Source organism: Cryptomeria japonica, chromosome 10, assembly GCF_030272615.1.
Source record: "Cryptomeria japonica chromosome 10, Sugi_1.0, whole genome shotgun sequence".
Taxonomy (NCBI): domain Eukaryota; kingdom Viridiplantae; phylum Streptophyta; class Pinopsida; order Cupressales; family Cupressaceae; genus Cryptomeria; species Cryptomeria japonica.
In genome coordinates this window covers 494,780,471-494,800,496 of record NC_081414.1, presented here as the reverse complement: position 1 = coordinate 494,800,496, position 20,026 = coordinate 494,780,471, and the positions used below count along the sequence as shown (strand labels likewise).

At 37.9% G+C, this 20,026-nt stretch overlaps 1 protein-coding gene across 6 annotated transcripts in view; it reads left to right on the top strand.

Moving 5' to 3' along the window:
- LOC131039366 (uncharacterized) overlaps positions 1-20,026 on the top strand; it is a 336,970-nt gene that overhangs the window by 202,546 nt on the left and 114,398 nt on the right. For 4 of the 6 annotated variants that reach the window (XM_057972093.2, XM_057972095.2, XM_057972091.2 and 1 more), the window contains 2 exons: positions 2,602-2,778; positions 2,966-3,054. In XM_057972093.2, the coding sequence (XP_057828076.1) occupies positions 2,602-2,778; positions 2,966-3,054 (266 nt within the window). The remainder of the gene's footprint in view (positions 1-2,601; positions 2,779-2,965; positions 3,055-20,026) is intronic. The other 2 variants (XM_057972092.2, XM_057972090.2) reach the window with 1 other exon arrangement.

Genomic DNA, 20,026 nt, shown 5'->3' with positions numbered 1-20,026 from the left:
TTCTAATTGCACATGGACAAGTCTAAGCTCAAATTTGGTGTTAGCAAGGACAAAACTAGGCACACATGAGATGAGGATAAGGACTAACATGATTGCAATTCCCTATTAGAGAAGGACCAACATGAGCATAATTCCTCATTAGACAAGGACAATTTAATGGTGCATTTAGACTTTGCAAAATTACTTTAAGTGCAAGTTTAAAATGAAGAACTTGTATAGGTGCAAGTCCATGCTGGAGAGGGACAAAGGTGAGCAGGGTTTAAGGTGTTCCAAGGACAAATAAGGTGGAATTCCATGGTAGTCAAGGACAAATAAAGTTGTGCAAAGAAATAAGGACTAGCATGAACGTAATTTCATATTGAGCATGGACAAATAAAGGGCGCTTATCCTAGATTGCCATGGACTAATGTTGAGCGCTTGGGTGAATTGATCAAGGACAAACACGAGTGCCAATGACAAATGTCAAGGAAGTTTGACAAAACACCTAAAAAAACAACCAATTTGAAAGTGAAAAATCGATGTTTGAGGTTTGAATTCCATATTTCAATGAGGATTGCACTTGATTTTTGCATCTCATCCAAGGAATTTCACATAAAATCCCCTTATTTCCTATCTTGCCAAGGTTGGAAAATCTGACCTTGACAAGGAATTTTCCCTATAAAGACATTGAATTCGCAAACATCTCATCATTCCTCAGCACTTAGCACTTTCAAAATTTCAATCCTCTTGACAACATTTCCTCACAATTTTTGCAACGTTTTTTGCATTTTAACAACTATGACAACATTTTGCAACATTGATAAGCTTGACAACATTTTGACAATTTGACCTCAATTCTCACTCTTGATGCTCCATCAGGGATTCCGGACTTGAAACTTGAATTCTTCACTTGATCTCACCCTAAGGACAAGACGTTACACTATAAGTCACTGCAAAGGATTACTCAAAGCATTATTCCTGAACTGACAAGACATAACAAAATCCTCTCACAGACAAAGGCTAAAGACTATGAAATCATTGCCAAACTAAAACTAAGCAAACAACTAATCTAAGGAGCAAAAAAGTGGGGGTCCCCATTTGCAATGGGGCATGTGTGTTTACAACACAACACTTGGCAACTCACAAAGTATTTGCCAAGTTAGTATACTATGGTGAATACTTAATATTAATTGTTTAATGTTGTAAGTCTTAATGTTATTTAAATTTCAACAATTAGGATAGTTTAACTATACAATAAAAAAGCTATAAAAGACATCTGTCTATCTATCTATCTTTATAGGTTTACTATTCTTCTTGTTGGCATTTTGGCAATGAGAAATTACATAGGATGTATTTGATGTTTAATGTTATTTAAATTTCAACAATAAGGATAGTTTAACTATACAATCAAAAAGCTGTAAAAGATATCTGTCTATCTATCTATCTATCTATATAGTTTCACTATTCTTCTTGTTGGCATTTTGGCAATGAGAAATTACATAGGATGTATTTGATGGAAGGGATAACAGAAAAAAGGCACCCTCCTGGGACTATATATATGTATTAATGTGTTAGTACATGTGTTCTTTTTTTGTTGTTCTCTTTGATGTTGTTATGGTGTGTGAATGTCTAGATAGGCTTAACATCTTAAGCTGTAGTGATTGGAGAGAGGGCACATTTCACTTGTTGAAAGATTCTTTTGAAAATAAAATGCTTCAATATGTGGATGCCTTATATTCTGTTTCTACATGTAGTTATTGCTTGCTTACTTTCAGGAATTTTCATGTCAGTGCCTGTTTGTTTATAGTGTTCCTAGGATAAACTTCCTTTCTCTCCTGACTTGTACTTTTATAAAGTAGTGTTCTACCTTATGGTAAACTTAAGGGCACTTTTAAAGGAAATTTCAAGAACATATTTCTTTCAGACATCATTGTATCACTGCTAACTCGTAATACTCTTGTTTTTGAGCAGAACAATATGTTATGCATCCCAGCTGTAATAGTAGAGTTTATTACATGTCCATTACCAAGCTTTGATTTTACTGTCATCTCAAATTGAAGATTAGCATTTCAAACTGTGATTAAGTGTGTGTGCGGAGGGGGAAACCAGACTTTTGATGCATTTTAATGTAAAGCATTTGTGGGTAATATTGCTGAAAGAGATTTTTCCTGTAATTGTTAGCTTGACAAGCCCAGGAAATTTGGGTTTACTGATGAGGATGAACATTTTTCAAACAAATTATTAAAGAAAAAGATTAGTCACAATTATGCTTTAGAAAAGTAACCAAATTAGATTTGCATAATTGGTCGTTGTCCCTATTTTCTTCATAGTGTTTGTTGTCAAATCTTGTACAACCTAGTCATTCTCATTTTTAATGTCTAGTTGATTGAAAATCTCCGTGACACATTTTGGCTACTGTATAGACAAAGGATTCATGCTAGGAATACCACTACCTCAATATAGACTAGTAAAGATTTTGGAATATATCATGCTCAGATGTATTATAGTTTCAGCCTGATATTATAATCCTTTAAGTTTTCAATATCAGGTAAATGCATCAACAATTATGTTTTAGATTGAGCTAAAACATGCATACATGACTTACATTTTGGCTATTTGCAGGTTCCACCTGTAGAAATAATAAAGGTTCTTGGCAAAGAAAAGATGAGCAGCACTGTCCAGAATTTTACTGATATTTATCTACGCTTACCAAATTTACCTTCAAATGGGCAGCTTACAGAAAGTGATTGTATACGTGTCAGAATCTGTGAAGGAAGGTTTGCATTATTGATACGAGAGGTATGCAACTTAAAATTATTTTATTCTTCACTTATGATTTTCTTCCTTATTTACTCGCAAAAGCTGCACATGATTTGAGTTGTCACAGAATTTGGCTTTCTATAATGTCTTGGTTTGGTTTAAAAAAGAACTTAAAAGGTCATAAGCTAAATTATAAATGTTCCATTTTTTATATTTGCTTGTAAAGCAGCCAATCAGAGAAGGGAATTTTATTGTACAGCCAAAGGTGGATTTCGACATTAGTGTTAGAACTGTGGCCGGTCTTCTAAATCTCGGGTGATTTACTTTTCTCTTAACTACACATCATACATGTTACTTGTTTCCTGCATGTTCCCTTTTTTGAAATGTGATCCTTGTATAGCAAAAATATAATCCTTTATAGCATCCCAGTCTTTCTCAATGTGGAAGATTTTCCTTTTTTACAGAATAATATAACTTTTCGCAAAGGTAGTGTTGACGTGTATTTTGTACACAGCCTAACACAGAATAAAATACCCAAGGGTACCTTATCCTCTCTTTAATAAAGTTTCCGAATGCTGAAGATATCGCGAAAAGGATCAATCGGAGAAACTTCAAGGTTCTTGTATGTAGGATCTCTACGTGTGGATAAGCTCTCTGTGGTATGATGTGATTTGCTGGAATCACAAGGGGACTTACATTTGATGATTGAACTTCTGATTTGCCTTTGAATATTGCTGGAACACAGGATCTTACTGCCTTAGATTTGAAAAATGAAAAAAGATGAGGGCGAAGAGAGGATCTAATCCTAATACTAAGAATGTAGGAGCAATGATTGATCTTTGATGAAACTCTAACTAGGTCTTGTTTTGACATCGCAGGACCATCTCCACAAGGCTAGTGCGATCTTCGAAGGAAAGCTTTATGATGTTCAAATCATCACTGCAGGCATAGACACCATCAGGTTGATGCATATCGATGAAGAAGCGACAATTGAAGTTAAGCTTAAGCTGAATGATTCCAGTTGACTACACAAGGCAAGTCTGCAATCAACAAACTGCTAGTAGTATGGATATACGAATTTCACCATCAATCAAGCACATTTCTTCCACTCATCTAATAACATGAAATCAAACATGAGAAGTATAAAGACCATGCAAATTGTCGAATCGACCCATAAATTTCACCATTTCTTCGATGAAGTTACAAGTCTTTTACAACAACATCTTGGCAACAATCTTTGCCTTCTCTCTCTACTCTACTCTAATTGCTATTCTATCAACTATATTCTAACTCTTCCAACTAACCTATTCTCTCTAATTCCTAATGCCTTTACAAAATGAAATGCCAGGGCTTATATAGTGCCCTCAATACAATTCGATGGCTTAGATCAATTCGAGATCAATGGCCAAGATTCAACAATGAAAACCCTAATTAGGGTTTGTTACAATCATTACATAACATTTAATGCTTGACCAATGATAAAATTGTATTGCTTGGACACATGTCCTCTCTAGAAAATTCAACCAATGAATAGCCGGGGTAGGTACATAGAAGTTTGTGCCACCTTCCATGAGTTAGGTACATTGAATCTGGAAATGTTGAGGTGGACCACACTGACTGGATGAGCGATGACTGGGATGCCACCTTGTCTGACACTTGTAACTTGGTAGATATTCAACTTAATGTTGTTGAGAAGCTAGCTTTAATTAATTCATCTGGAACTATTTGCTTCCTCAACGAACCCTTGTTCTAACTTCTTGTGTCCTTGATTTGCAGGATGATGATGTACCTCGCCTTGGAATGCTGGATTGGAAGAGGTCGCCCTTGATGACGTTAGTCCAAAGAAGGCCGTCCTTGTCGATGCTAGGCTGGATCGAAGAAGTTCGTCCTTGTCCTCGCTTGATCGTCCTTGTCCTTGCTTGATCGTCCTTGATGAGAGCCTTCTGACTTGTGGATCTTTCGAGCTTGGGAGTCGCCATCTTGGTACCTACACAACATTTCAAAATTAGTAACATATCTTGAAATCTAAAAAGTAAACTTTAAAAGGAAGATTCAAGATTTTAATTAGGAAATTTCATGATAAATCTTGAGTTATCATTTCCTAATTTAGGATTTTCAAAGCAAAATTTAAATCTTCAAAAATGGTGCCAAGGTGATTACGCCATACCTTCACTTGGGAATTAATTCTAACAAAAGATGCCAAAAATAGGAGAATTCGCTAGGCAAAATGTAGATCAAGACTCCCTTTAGCAAAATGCGCCCCCTTTAGCTTGGAAAAGAACTCCATCTTCCACTAGCTTCTTCAAGATCTGGAAATTCGCCTTCAAATGTCTTCAAAAATCTGGAAATTATCCTCCAATCTAGCAAGAAATACGCTTCTCCAATGGCCTTCAAGATGAATTTCGCCTTCCTTAGTCTCCACATTTTGTAGAAACTTGCTCCACTCCAGCTAGATTTCGCACTTCTTCTTTGCCCTTCCAAATCGCATTTGAAATGATGATTGAATGATGGATTAAAATGTTTCAAAATACCCTTCTTATATAGGCGCTCATCTCTTTAATTGCCCATAGGCCGACTTAGAAAATAAGGCAAATAATAAACAAAACTTAAATAAAAAGGAGGCCGACCTTTTAAAAAAAAACAAAACATTAAAATAGTATCCCCAAGCGCTCTCCCTTTTTTATTTAATTTAATAATTAATTAATTTAAATGCCTTTGTAGTTAATAATTTCGATTTTTAAAAGGCTAAATTAATTAATTAAATACCTTATGCGCTATTTTTAAATGCCAATTTAATTTTTTAAAATATCTCAAGGTTTCATCGAAATTGGCATTTAATGTGTCATAGATGATATTGGCGCCTAGGCATGGCAAGATAATGGACATCAACAAGATCGCTCTGGTCCCTGGGAGAGGGACAGGAGCGCCCTTACACTTTAGCCTTGCAATTCTTGTTTTTCACGTTCAACACTTCATCCTGGACGTCCAAAATGGCATTTTACTTGAAACCTTGAGTTTGATCTATTCAATTTTTGGAACGAATGCTCCTTAGAACCATTTTCGCCCTGGTCCCTGGGAGAGGGACAGGAGCGATAAGCTCACTTGTGTTTTGCTAGCTTCGAAAATTATCTTCAACGGATCGATTGCGTCTTCCTTCATGCCTTTGATGTCTCAATTTGTCCAAACAAGGTTAGGAATGAGTCCACTAGGCTTTTTCGCTCTGGACCCTTGGTGAGGGACATGAGCGATTCGCCTTGGACCCTTGGAGAGGGACAGGAGCGCTTTTCGCTCTAGAACCTTAATGAAGGTCAGGAGCGAGATTTGACTTTTCGAACTCTCTATCAGGACAATTTTAATGGAATATAACATTTCCTTTCCTTCTATGTTTCCTTTCCTTCTATGTTTCTTCTTTCTTATACTTTAAGTTATATTCCATATATACTTTCAGGATGTTTGAGAGTGGTTTCAGACCTCCAGGAGTTATATTGCAAAATCTAGTTTTTTGAGGTTTTTCAGTTTCCAGACTTAGTCAAATTTCAGGATCAGGACATTCCAGACTTAGCCAAATTTCAGGATCAGGATGTTCAGACTTAGCCAAATTTTCAGGACATTCCAGACTTAGCCAAATTTTCAGGACCTGCTATCCTATTGATCTCCCCGATAGCACTCAAAATGCAAAGGCTAACTAACAAAACCCTAAAAGACCAAAAAACAAACCCTAAAAAGCAAAAAAAGCAAGGGTCCCCATTTGCAATGGGGCGATGTGTGAAAACGTCACAACAGGTAGTACCAATAAATATTAAATATTTACATACAAAAGTATACTTCTTCCCTTTTCTTAGTGACTACACATGGAAATTGATTATCTTGGATTTCCTATTTTAAGTCAGGGAAGTGGAAAGCACATGGAAATTGATTATCTTGGATTTCCTAATTTAAGTCAGGGAAGTGGAAAGCACATGGCATTCAAACAAGATAACAAACACCTATTTTGTCATTAATCTCTTGAACATATATAAAATTTTGGACTTTGGTAAGGATATGTGATTCTAAGTTTGGTGAAGACAGTTGCGTGAATAACATAATTATCTTTTCATGGAAACACTAACTGTCCTGGACTTGAGCAATTTTATCAGTATTGTCTCTTATTTTTTATATTGATTATTTGATTTGATAAATATACAATAGGTATAGATTCCAGCAATAAATCATCAAATTAGTTTTAATATGACCTAATTAGGATTCCGACAAATTAAAGACAAAAATGAAGCAAATATAGTTGTGATTTTTTAACAAATTACATATATAAGTTCAAATGGCTTTGTGGTCTGAGGTACAAGATGTTTCCCCAAGAATTGATACACTTAGTAGTTAGAAGACTAAATGTACTATGGTTTGACACCTACAAGACTATTTGTCGCTATGTTGTATTTTTGTTAGGTTCCTTTTTACTATTGTTACCAGGGAACGGCTGCAATTGCCCATGTAGAATAGCTTTGTTAGGGAAGGATTCATCAAAGTTCCGTGGCAAGTGTGGAGAGGACTTATGGTGGTTTATTTTTTGCGACATTTTATGTAGTTGATGACCTTGTTGCTGATGGAGCCATGTGAGACAAGTGTGAGCGTTTAGAAAGTTATGGGCTCTCAAGGGTTCTAGATCCTCTTGTATCAATCGATTTGGATGTGTAAAATTATTATGGACTTGCACTTTTGTGAACCATTTTTCTTGGGAAGTAACTTGACTACTTTATGTGATCTAGAAAAGAGGGATTTCATGTTGGTGTGTCCATTTGTTCAACTAGTCTTTGAAGACGATTGATTTTGGTCTGCCATAGAGTGTTTTACAATGTTGGGAGAGTCGAACAAAGTTGGATAGTAATGGTGTAAGATTTAAATTAGAAACAAAGTGTAAACCGAGGTAGGTAGGAATATTAAGCTTGAAATTGTTCTCTTTCTTTCGTGGTGGTAGGGTAGGGTCCATATTAAAGTGGATGAGGCTTGTAGTGAGGTCTTGTGAGTCATTCCTTTTGCAAATGCAACCTTGCATTTACAAATGTGGAAGGTGTGCAATTTGTGATGTTTATTATGGTATTACCTGCATTTAGCATTTGTGTTTTGAAAAATGGTCCAGAGTTATGATGAGTTGCTGGCGAAGAAAAATGAGCTTAAGGAAAGTAATTCATTGCTCATCATGGTGATCCAAAAGATCACTAATTCTTCAGAACACGTTGATCCTTTGACCTCCTCCACATCTGAAGAATCTATCAAGTAATTGGAGAAAGATGCTAAGAAGGCCAAGGCAATTGATTCTTTGGTGGATCAACCGATTGAACAAAGCACTCAGGTGGTGAAGAAAGCATTGCACGTTTCTAGCAATGTAAGAGCAGCGAAGTTGAAGTTGAATGAGACTTTGGAGGCCTTTAACCAAAGTCTAGAATCAATTGAAAAAGATTTAAAAATATGGCATGAGATGGATCAGATCAAATTGGAAATCCTATGCAACAAAATGGCTATGTTCCACGGGGACGCGTCCCCTGCCTTTTTTCCCTCGTACCCGTATCGGGGACGCAACGGGGACAGGAATTTACCATTTCCTAAGCGTCCCCTTTTTGGCAAAAACACAGGGGACCTTTCAGGGATAGGTGTTGGGTAGTAGGGGATGGCTAGCTTTCCATTGGACAGCCAAGGGACGCCTAGAGGTCCCCCGAGCATCCCCGGGACAGTTGGCAGTCCCCTATGGCCCAAAATTTTTAAAGTCCAAAATAAATAAAAAAACACATTTTTTAATTTACAATAGAGGTTTGGCTGGCCCCACCAAGACCCCAAACAAACCTGAAAATATAATAAACCCTAATGTAGTGCATAAAACAAACAAAAGGTAGAAAAAGACACTCATTTTGACATTTGCAAAATAGGAAAATAGCAGCAAGAAGAGAAGAAGCGGCTGGTTAAGGAGTGAATAGCAGGTGAAAGAGGAGCTTAGGCCATCAAATCTACTCCATTAGAGGTTGAGGACAAGACACCTCCAGGATTGCTTGCAGTTCCATTGGTTGAGGAGCCAGCCCCTCATATTGATATTGACTTAGACAGAGACTCTAGCTCTAATCTGATTTAGACTCTTAGTCATAGACTTACCATGTGCTGATTATGGACAGCTATATATTTTCTTAGTTTATCTTGACATTATAATAGACAGCTGATTATGGAACTCTATGTTTTATCTTTTCTATTTACAGTTTATGTCATCTCATAGTTATGGATGTTTAATATTTAATATTTATCATTTTATGTCTATTATGGATGTTTATGACATATGTTTGTTCGCAATGATTGATAAAAGCATTTGAATTTTGGTAAAATGTTTGTCAATTCTCTTGTGAAATCTCAATTCAAGTCTAATGCAATTTTTTAATGTCTATGATGAATGCTTTACCATTGTTATGATATAAATATTTGAAATTTCTCTATATTTGTAAAACACCCCCTATGTTTTTAACAGCTGTCCCCTGTCGTCCCCTCGAAAATGATCCAAAAGTACCCCTGTACCGGAAACACGTCCTGATGTCCCCTGCCGTCTCTGTCCCTGAAACTCCGTGGAACATAGCAAAATGGTGATACCAAATAGGGAAAAATACGTAGAAATTGAAGAACTTATGACAAACAAGTCATTGGTTATCAAAGATCTCATCAAAGATGCACAGGCTACTCTTGAAATGGGTGATGAAGCAGAGTAGGATGTCCTCTCTAATTTTGACAAGATATCTTGCAAGATCTTAAGTCATGATGGAGAGTTGCTTGTGGAAGATTTGATACTTACTAGATTAGTGTCAAGCCTTCGCCAGGAACTAGAATCAATACAGTTTACTATGGCTTCAATCCACAAGTTTGTAAGTTACCAAATGCTCTTTGATAAGATGCAAACTGTTCTTGAGGAGCACAAGGAGGCAATAGTATGGTATTTTGATGTTATCATCAAGACTGTTGTCATTGCCAGGAATACAACAGGTCTTGATCCTGACGAGTCGTAGAAATCCATCGATAGATTCCCGTCTTTCATGGCCAGAGATAGAAAAGAATAAGATGTGTCTCATGACACTTGCATTTTGTTTTATGTATTTTGTTTTTGACAAATTACATGTAGTGTTAGGATTCATGATTACAAGTGGATTCTCACTTGTAATCTTGTAAATTGTAATTACATGTAACCAATTTACAAGTTGATTAGCAATATAACTTTAATTTGAATAAGTCATAGTTAGTTAGTTAGTTGTGGAGAAGTCTTAGTTAGTTAGACTTCTCCCACTTTTTCCTCTCAGCCCCTCTCCTATATATAGATGAGGGTGCCCTTTGTAATTTTTATTTTTTTAGCAAGCAAGAAAAAACTCTGTAGAAGTTTGCAATCATAGAGACTTTGAGCTTTATACTTGTAAACTGGTTTTCCTTAAGTAATATCAAAAGAGTCTAGAATTTCAGACTTTGTGTTGAAGTGATACTTATGTGCCCATTGTGTTCTTGTGTCATAGTGCAATATTACTTTGTATTTGTTTGAGGTTAAAGTGCAAATTGTTGAGAAGAACTTCACTTCGATTATTTGCAGACTTTGTGCTGCAAATATTGAAGATCGAATCAATATAGTTTAGTGTTGAAAGTTGAGAAGAGTTGCAAGTCTTTGTGCTTGTGGTTGTTCCCATTTAAAGTGATTCAAAGGTGCATCATACTTGTAGACTTTATGCTGCTATATGCTGTATATTGTTCTTGTTTTATCATCCTGGAAAAGGTAGATTAAATAGTTGGAACTCAAGACGTTGTACTTAGTTGCTGTTTGCCCGTCCTGGAGGAGGTGATGGAAGTCTTTGTGCTTTCAGGAAACTTCATCTCCTTTCTTATCATTGCTTTAAGTTGTTGTATTTATCTTTTAAAAATTGTTGTTTCTTTTCTAGGAAGAGAAATTAATATAATCTTTTCAGAAAAAAGAGGAAAGGTTGCTGTTCCACCCAAGTTAGATTAAATTAGATTAAGTATTAGTTAGTAGAAAAGGGGGAGCCTTCCCTAAATTAGGAGAGCTTTAAACTCACACATTGTGGTTGAAACCATAATTTTGCACATCTTCCAAGGTTTACAAAATTTTCAACCAACAATTTGCTTGCCCTCTGGCAGGTATCGCATCCTAGAACCCATTCATGAGCATCATTGTATAGTGTGGGCCACCATAACCCTAGTAGCAACACCTTTTGAGCTATGGTGTCCGGTCCCATGTGGTCGCCTGCGGGTTCTTCGTGTGCCTCTCTCATCAAATCCTGGGATCTCTTCCTCCATTACGCATCTCCTCAAAACTTGATCGGGTCCCATTTTATAGAGCAACTTGTTAATCAACTAAAATGTTCGACTTCTGAGAACCAACTTTCTTCTCTCTCTTGGCAGCATGTCCATTGGGAACCGCGAAGTCGACAAGTATTCCCCGATGTTGGCGTACCATGATGGTAGTGCATCTGTCTGAAATTGATGAGCATCGGGAATGCCATCGTTCACTCCTAGCGGCTCTCTAGACTTGATCCGTGATAGCTGATCCACAATTACACGGCTTTTTTCCCGGAAGTAGAATAATTGTAAAGGTGAACTCTTGGAGTAGGAGTAGCCACCAACTGATCCTCCCTTGAATGATGGGTTTATTCACTAGGTACATTAATGCCTGGTGGTCGACATAGGAGGTAAATGGAGTTGCAAGTAGATAGTGCTGGAATTTCTGCACCGTGTAGACCATCCTGAGAGCTTCTCTTTCTGTGGTGCTATAATTCTTTTCTGCTTTTGATAACAATTGACTAGCGAAATAGATGGGGTGATCTAACCCATGTCCTCCCACTTGTGCTAGTGTGGCACCGATAGCATAATTAGAGGCATCTGCATGAACTCTCTATCCCAATTCGGGTAGGCCAAGATAGGTGCAACCACTAGCCTTGTCTTAAGTTCCTCAAAGGCTTCTCCTTGTGTCGTCTTCCATACGTACGACTCTCCCTTCCGTGTCAGTTTGTCTAGAGGGTAAGAAATCTGGGCAAAATTCTTGATGAACTTCCTATAATATCTTGTGTCCCAGAAACGACTTGACTCTTGTTATATCCGGCAGGGGTTTCATCTCAATGATCACTCTCACCTTGTTTGTATCTGTTTTCAATCCGGCCTTGCACACAATATGGTTGAGTAGTTTCCCCTGAGGCACCATAAACCAACATTTCTTTGGATTCAATGCTAGCTGGGCTCTTTGACATCGTTCCATGCATTCACTCAAGGCCACCAAGTGGATGTCTTGTCCATTGTAGATGGACTAATCGTCTAAAAATGCCTTGAAGTTTCCTACGGACATTTTGTCAAAGATATGCAGGATTATCCTTTGGAATTTGGTGGGAGCATTGCACAACCCTAACGACATTCGGTTGTAAGCATATACGCCATCCTCGACCACAAACGTGGTCTTTAGCTTATCTTCCTCTGCAATAGAAATTTGGTTGTACCTCGAAAAACCATCCATGAAGGAGTACATTTCATGTTCGACCACTTCCTCGAGGATACTATCCGTGAAGGGTATTGGGAATGGGTCCTTGATGGTGATGCCGTTCAGACACTGAAAATCCACACAAATGTGAATTTGATTAGCCTCCTTTTTAAATGATATCACAATAGGTGAGACCCAATCGCTTGTTTGCACCCGAAATATGATGCCTTCTTGCAACATCCGTTCTATCTCATCATTCACTCTCGCTGCATAATTCTTATTCATACAGTATGGTCTCTTCCGCATTGGCTAGGCTCCTAGTACAAGTGGAATCTGGTAGACTCATATTCCGGGGCTACCTCTTTCAAGCCCTTATAGCTCCAAGCAAACACATCCTTATACTCCATAAAAATCTTGAAGGCTGCTGCCTTCAGCATGAGATTCTAGTCATGACCGACTAGAATATACTTCAGACATGCTTCGTCCCCCAGGTTTGTCTCCTTAAGTTTAGGGTCCTCCTACAGTATGGATCGTATGGGTTTGTCTTTGTCAAATTGGTGTGCCAGAGTCTCATTAACTCGACCACCCCTTCTTTATACTCCCCATATTTAGGAGGAAACATGTCTTTCTCCCTCGATTCTTCTTCTATCTGTAGCTTGTTACATTCAGGATGGAAGAGCTCGTAACCATCCATCTGCCGATGGAAGTGCCCGTTTAGCAAGCCCACCTCATCTTCCAAGCAGCCTTCCAACTCCAAAACTCCCTCATCATTTGGCTCTATCTAGTGTCTGACTTCATCTATTCCAGGAGGCTCCCCCTCCGACTCGGATGCCAACTCCTCGCTCACCACTTGTGTATGCAAGTCAATAACAAATTTCCGCCATCCACTCTGTTGACGTGTTTTTTATGACAGTGTCGAACACAAAATAAAGTTGCCTAATGGCCACTTCACTCTCTCTTGATCAAAGTGCGATTATGTGCTAAGATTGCGGGAAGATCAGACAATCGACTGCAAGGTTCCTATATGTGACGAACATGACTCAGTGGGCTGATGTGATATACTGGTAATCCAAGGGGCTTTACGTACACTCGAAGAAGATTAGACAATTTTGTAACTTCAAGGAATTTAATTCGCAAATGATTTATCGATGGGAGCTCTTTTTTAGGATTTTTGATTCAAAATATGCAGATTGTAAATAGGACGGGTTTAGAAACGCTATTCTAATCTGATCTAAATCTAAGAACAAGGAGACATGGATTGCTCAAGTGAAACTAAACCACATTCTTTTTCGCCAATAGGAGACAACTACACAGAGGCAGTGCAATCTTCAAAGGTTGTGCGAAATGTTTTCAAAACACCAATGAACACCATCAATGAACAATGTCCACCCGATGATCGAAGTTAAGTTTCCATGTATAAAAGGCTTAGACTAACCTTGCATAGTTAATAACAATCAGCTACCAACCAAAGGTATGAGCGAGGGTTTACACTATAAACAATCTTATCAAATCTCGTTCGTCTAACAACCTAAAAGCAAATCTATCCTAAGTGAAGAGAGTGAGACAATGCAAGTCATAAAACAACACAAGAATACACCAACAAATTGAACAATGTATTAACTAAATTGCTTCAAAACTTATAACAACAATCTCGAAAGCAATCTCTCCTCCTTTACAAATGAGGGGGTCACCCCCTTATATAGGCCTCAAACCTTGAGGACATGCAAACCCTAACTAGGGTTTTTCCCTTAAAGATTCCCCACACATGGTGCAACAAGGCGGGAATCAACAATAAATGTCCATTATGCCCACATACAATTAATTACATTTTTGCCAAAAATTGCGTCCGTTGTGCATTAAATGCACTTATTTCAAATTTGCCCTATGCGTAATAAATGCATCATCACCTCATAAATGCAACGACTACATGCAAAAAGATGCTCCACTACTTCAGCTTGCATTGACACAACTGCCACTTGGTCAAATATTCTAGTAATGAATGCGCCACCATGCTACCATATGTTCAATTGATTCTTGCCATGCAAGTGGACCTCGTTGTCATTTATAATTTCCCTTTTGTGCTTCATTAATACGGGATATTCTCTTTGCATGTTGCCAACTTATCTTTTACAAGAATCTTCCCATTTCGCACTCACAAAAGACATTTTGGAAGATTTTCCTACCTTAGAAGAATATTAACAAATTTATCCACTCCTGCAGGAATCTTGTTCATCTGGAATTTCAGGAGAGAGAAAATTCTCTCATTTGGCCAATTTTAACCTTTGCCTTGAAATGTCTCCAACCTTGCGCTAAATTATTGTGAAGAAGGAATTTTGATCTTGAGACCTTTTTCCAGGACTACCTCCTTCTAGCATTCACCACTCAACTTGGGCACTATTTTGGCACCATGGAGGAATTTGATGATTTTGAAGTCTTCCATAGCAGTTCCAATTTGGCGCCCATACCTGGACTTGGGCATGGAAATTAGTCAATGGTGGAATTTTGGCATTTTTGAGTGCTTTTCCAGACTTGGCCATCGTTGCACATTTTCTAGATCGAGGTACCATCTTGGGGAATTGAAGTGATTTCTGCCAAACTTAGAAGATTTTTCCAATGTTTTCCACTTTTGGAATGGATGCTCACACTTAGCCATTTTTTTGATTAGTAGCCTGCTTTTTCGAATTTTCCAGATTTAGAAATGATCGGGAATGCTCAATCTTCAGTGCCTGCCTGCGAAGAACCTGCCACAAATAGACTTTCCAAAAATAGAAAATGCTTCAAAATGTCAGAGCTAGGGTAAAACAGGATGTGGGGAGACTTACTAAAAATGGAAATTACTAAAAATAGTAAGTTTGATTTTTGGCAAAATTAGATCAATTCGGGAGGTAGTGAAATCCCTAAAAATAGGAACTTTCTAAAAATAGAAAGTTGCTCGGAATTCGCTCAAATTTAATTTGTAGGTTCCTTAAAGGGTCTTGATTCCAATGCAATGCTTAGTTTTTTGAAAACTCTAAAGGAAATGCCTCAAATTCAAGTCTGAAGGTCAAAACCCTAAAACAGACAAAACAAGCTGCAAACTTAACTAAATTTACTCAAACAAGTTGTAGAGTTGATCGAATTGACCCCAAAACACTCGTAAATCTTGGAGACTGACGAGATTGCTGCAAAAAGACCCAAAAACAAAAACCAAAAGACCAAGAGGGCCTAAGAAGTAGGGGTTCCCCATTTGAAATGGGGTGATGTGTGATTAGGTCAGAACACACTCTCGACGGATAGCGTATTTCACTTCCAATTATGGTTTACTTTCACAGTGATGAGCCATCCTCTCCCGAGAATTGCATCATAGCGTTTCTTCTTTAGGGGAATTACTAAAAAATCTAAAATGAAGGGTTGTGTACCAGTAGTTACCCGTTGTGCCATTAAGGTTCCGATCGGCTTGATGCCGTGGTGGTTGGCCCACACCAGATTTAATGTCAATGACCATAGCATCGGCTTGCCCAATTTCTTCCACGTCTGCTTTGGCAACACGTTCACTCCTGATCCTCCATCTACAATGGTGTTGGTGAGGATTGTGCCCAATATACCCATTGCACTACCGCGGGGTGTCTTCTACTATTCACTGCTAGTAACATTGGGTCCGCGGAAGGGTTGACTAGGATCTCCGTGTGGAGTGCCGCTTTACGGATAGGCATATTTATGGCACTCGTGATAGCTGCCTTTTGTTGGTGTTGGAAATAAGCCACACTCGGACCAACGATGGATTGGTCCAAGAGGGTCCAGTAGCTGAGTGGTAGAGCACTCCAGCATCGTATGGAAGGTCCTAGGTTCGAGTCCTAGCTGGTCCATGTCTGAACATGGTATCAGAGCCAGGTCCAGGCTAGGAAACCCAAGCACATGAGAAGTGTGGCTTAAGGGGGGGTGTTGGTGTTGGTGTTGGAAATAAGCCACACCCAGACCAACGATGGATTGGTCCAAGAGGGGCCAGTAGCTTAGTGGTAGAGCACTCCAGCAGCGTATGGAAGGTCCTAGGTTCGAGTCCTAGCTGGTCCATGTCTCAACACCTTCAGTCGTGGCATAGTCCTATTGTGACCTATTTCACACATCGCCCCATCGCAGATGTTCTGTTTTTGCTTTTTCGGGTTTTGTCCTAGCTCCCAGTTTCATAAATCTATTTTCTTTGAAAGTTTTGAGTTAGAGTTTCTAAAGTCATCCCGAGCCAAATAGAGGAATCATGCTCAGAATCATGTTTGAACGTTGTCAAAGTGCTTAGAAGGTCTAAAGGACGAGGATCACAATTGCTATGGGTCATTTTTGACAACTTTCTGTTTTTAGGATTTTCTTCTTTTATTGCTTTTTTGCTTTTTTTTTTTCTAAAAATAGAAGTTTTGTTTTTGGCACTTTGGGCACATTCTGAGAAGCAACTTTTTTTGGCTTGCTTTTTGCTTTTTTCGCTTTTTTGTTTTTTTTTGCTTTTTTGAAAGTAAAACCTGGGTTTTGTTCCTCATATCATTTAATCACTGCCCATGTCGTCGGATTCGAGAAATTTTGCCTCCAAGTATAAAAGTAGGATTATCTTTTTTTGCTTTTTTTTGAGATCAGGGTTTTGATCCTTAGGCCATATCATTACTACCCATGTTGTCAGAATTGAAAAATTTGGTCTCTAAGGGTAAAAAGCAAGATGGAAACCCTAATTAGGGTTTTGTTCCAGATAAACCAGCATGGCATGAACATGGCTGATCGAGTATAAAGTCAAGCATGGAGATGGCACATAGCTATCCAAGTTAAAATTCGCTCATGATAAGGGAAGAAGGTTTGATCAGCTTGGAATCATGTCGAGGCCTAAGCACATTCAAGAATGGCACATAGACTTCCAAGTCCGCCAAGGTCAAGAAGAATGGTAAAGGCAACATGAAGTGGAAGCATGTCCAAGACACATCAAGGTCTGTCTTGTCTAAGATGGCTAAGACTCTTCAAAGTCCGCCTTGGCATGGAGTCTTCCAAGTTGGCATGACAAAGAGAAGATGAATTCCTCCCAAGCATACATGTCCAAGCATCTTCAAAGTCCGCCTCATGTGCAAGTGAAATTGTCCGACATAGGCTAAACTCCTACCTTCAATCAACTAACTCATGGCAATGGTAAATCAAACTCCTACTTGAGGTTAAGGCAAAGTTGAAGGGAAGAAATAAATCCAAGGCAAGGATCGAATTAAAAGAGAGAAAAACAAAACAAACTTGTTAAGCACATGTCAAACTCGTATCTTCGGTCAACTGACTCATGGCAAAGGTCAATTTAACTCCTACGTGCAGTTGAAGAGGAAATCAAATCATGTCAAAGGCTATTCCAAGTCCGCCTTGGCAAGACTCCTTCCAAGTCCACCCTACCAAGTGTGTGGCACAAGCAACATGAAGTCCGCCTAGGGTGGATGATAAAAGTATGTGCCAAGAAGTATCAAAGTCCGACATGAAAGGATGTCTAAAGCATGATACAAGATGATCCAAAGTTCGCCAAGACAAGGAGAGGAATAAAGGCAATAAAACATGACATAAAAGAATTTGTCTAAGACACCTCAAAGTCCGCCCAAGCTTGGAAAAGCACATTAAAGTTGGAATAAAACTCATGAAGTCCGCCTCGGCTAAGAAGAAGATAAAATGGTTTGCCAAGACATGGCAAAGACCAAGAAAACATGAAAATTTGCCTAAAGGAAGATCAAAATTTTGCCAAAATAAATTGTCCAAACATCTTGGAGATTCGATCAAACACAATTTGGCAAGTCTTAGACATTCCAAATTTGTCCAGGCATTAATGGAATATGTGAAGATGCCTGACAAGACATAGATCAAACAAGAAATCAATCAACTCGCCACGAAGAAAACAAAAATTGGCTAAAGGAAAAATAATTTTGACAAAAATTGCACATGAAATCAAGGGTCCATCAATGAACTGGTTGGAAAATAATTTTGACACATGAAATATTTTTAATTATTTTCTAACACTTAGAATTTTTTTTGAAGGGAAAATAATTTCAACACTTGGAAATATTTTCAGAAATTCAAGAATTTTAGAAATTAAAAGAAAGTTCTAGAAGATTCCTTAGCTAAGGATGGAAATTTGAGAGAGAAATAAAACTTTCCAAAATGGAAAGTCTTAAAACATAAAAACATAAAAAATAATAAAAAATTAGAGAAAAAAACAAAAAAAACAAAACACAAAGAAGAAGCTATTAAGTTTTAAAACCTTAAACTCTATATATTTTCAACCAATCACTTTCAAATTCATTATTCAGGTTGAGAATTTGGAGAGCACTTGAGAAGAAGTTTTGTCTCAAATTTTGTGAAAATTGATTTCTTGTGTAAAATTCTTCCAAGTGTTGGAAGTCAAGAAATTAAGTGCTTTTTTCTAATTTTAAAACAGATTTTCAAAATTGAAGGTGAATTTTAGTCACAAAGATCAATTTCTAAGGCACAAAATCTGAAATTGACTGATTTTTTCTATTATCCTGCCTTATTTTCCTCAAATTTTATCAATTTCTTGACTAAATTCTTCACTCAGTCTGCTTTTTCACAGAAATTTAAGCTTTTAATAGGCTGAAAGTGAAATTTCCAAGAAAAAGGACAAAATATCAGTATTAAAACCTTAGAAATAATATTGAATTTTTATGTGTTTTGCAGGTTGATGACCACCAAAGAAACACCTTCTAGAAAAGTACCAATGAAGTTTGCCAGTAAGGGAGAGCAGCCAAAATCCAAGATGAAATCTAAATGGACGAACGTCACAGACATTGACCTTCGACATGTAGATATGGAAGAATTCAGAAAGAGAATATACGGGCATGATGGACACCTCCCGATGCCTATTGCTTGTCGGATGATGAGAAATGGCATCGTCCAAGCAACTGGATTTCCTCCGGCTAAGGAGTGTGCTAAGTTGATAGTCGAGTGTGCTATTCACTACAATGCACCATCAAGAGAGATCATTGCGCCTGATGGAAGAGTTTTAGCTAATCTTTCAGAGTTAGCCATTCAAGAGATGTTTGGAATTCCAAACTACAATAAAACCTCCTACAAGACCAAAGAAGATACCTAGAGGATCTATGATAACCAATATGAACTTTGTGCGGCAAGTATTAACAAGTCCTGGTTGGAAAAGAAAAGACCCTAGGGAAAAGTGCGAAAGTATCTGTTGCGTCCATACTTCAAAGAAGAGTATGGTGATATCATCCTATTGCTGAATAGAGTAATGGGCAACCCTCAGGGTGCACGATTCGAGACATGGATGTACTACTTCATAGATGAAATTACCTCGGGAGTCAAAATGTTCAATTGGTCCCACATAATCAGCAACAGTCTTCATGAACAGTTGATAAATTTGGAGAAGACAAAGACATTCTACATGAGCACCTACATTATCTACTCATTGGCCAGAAATTTTAGATATTCCGGACTAATCTGCAGAGGTGTAGTTGGTAATGGAGAAAATGAATTCAAGTCTTATGACTGTTATCGTCAGCTACAACTTGAAAAGAAAACCCACTTCAAGCGAGTGAATGATGCATTCTTGATGTACATCACAAGGACATTACAAGGAGGAACTCACCATAGGTTATCTCCTGAAGCCAAAAGTTTAATCGGCAAGTATGGATCTTGGTTTATCCAGTTTTTGAAATTTACGTAGATAAGAGTTCAAAGTTTTGACGGTCGTCGTTACCGACTTCCAATCTATCCAACCAACATGATGGTCCTACTTGAAGGGAAAATAATTTCAACACTTGGAAATATTTTCAGAAATTCAAGAATTTTAGA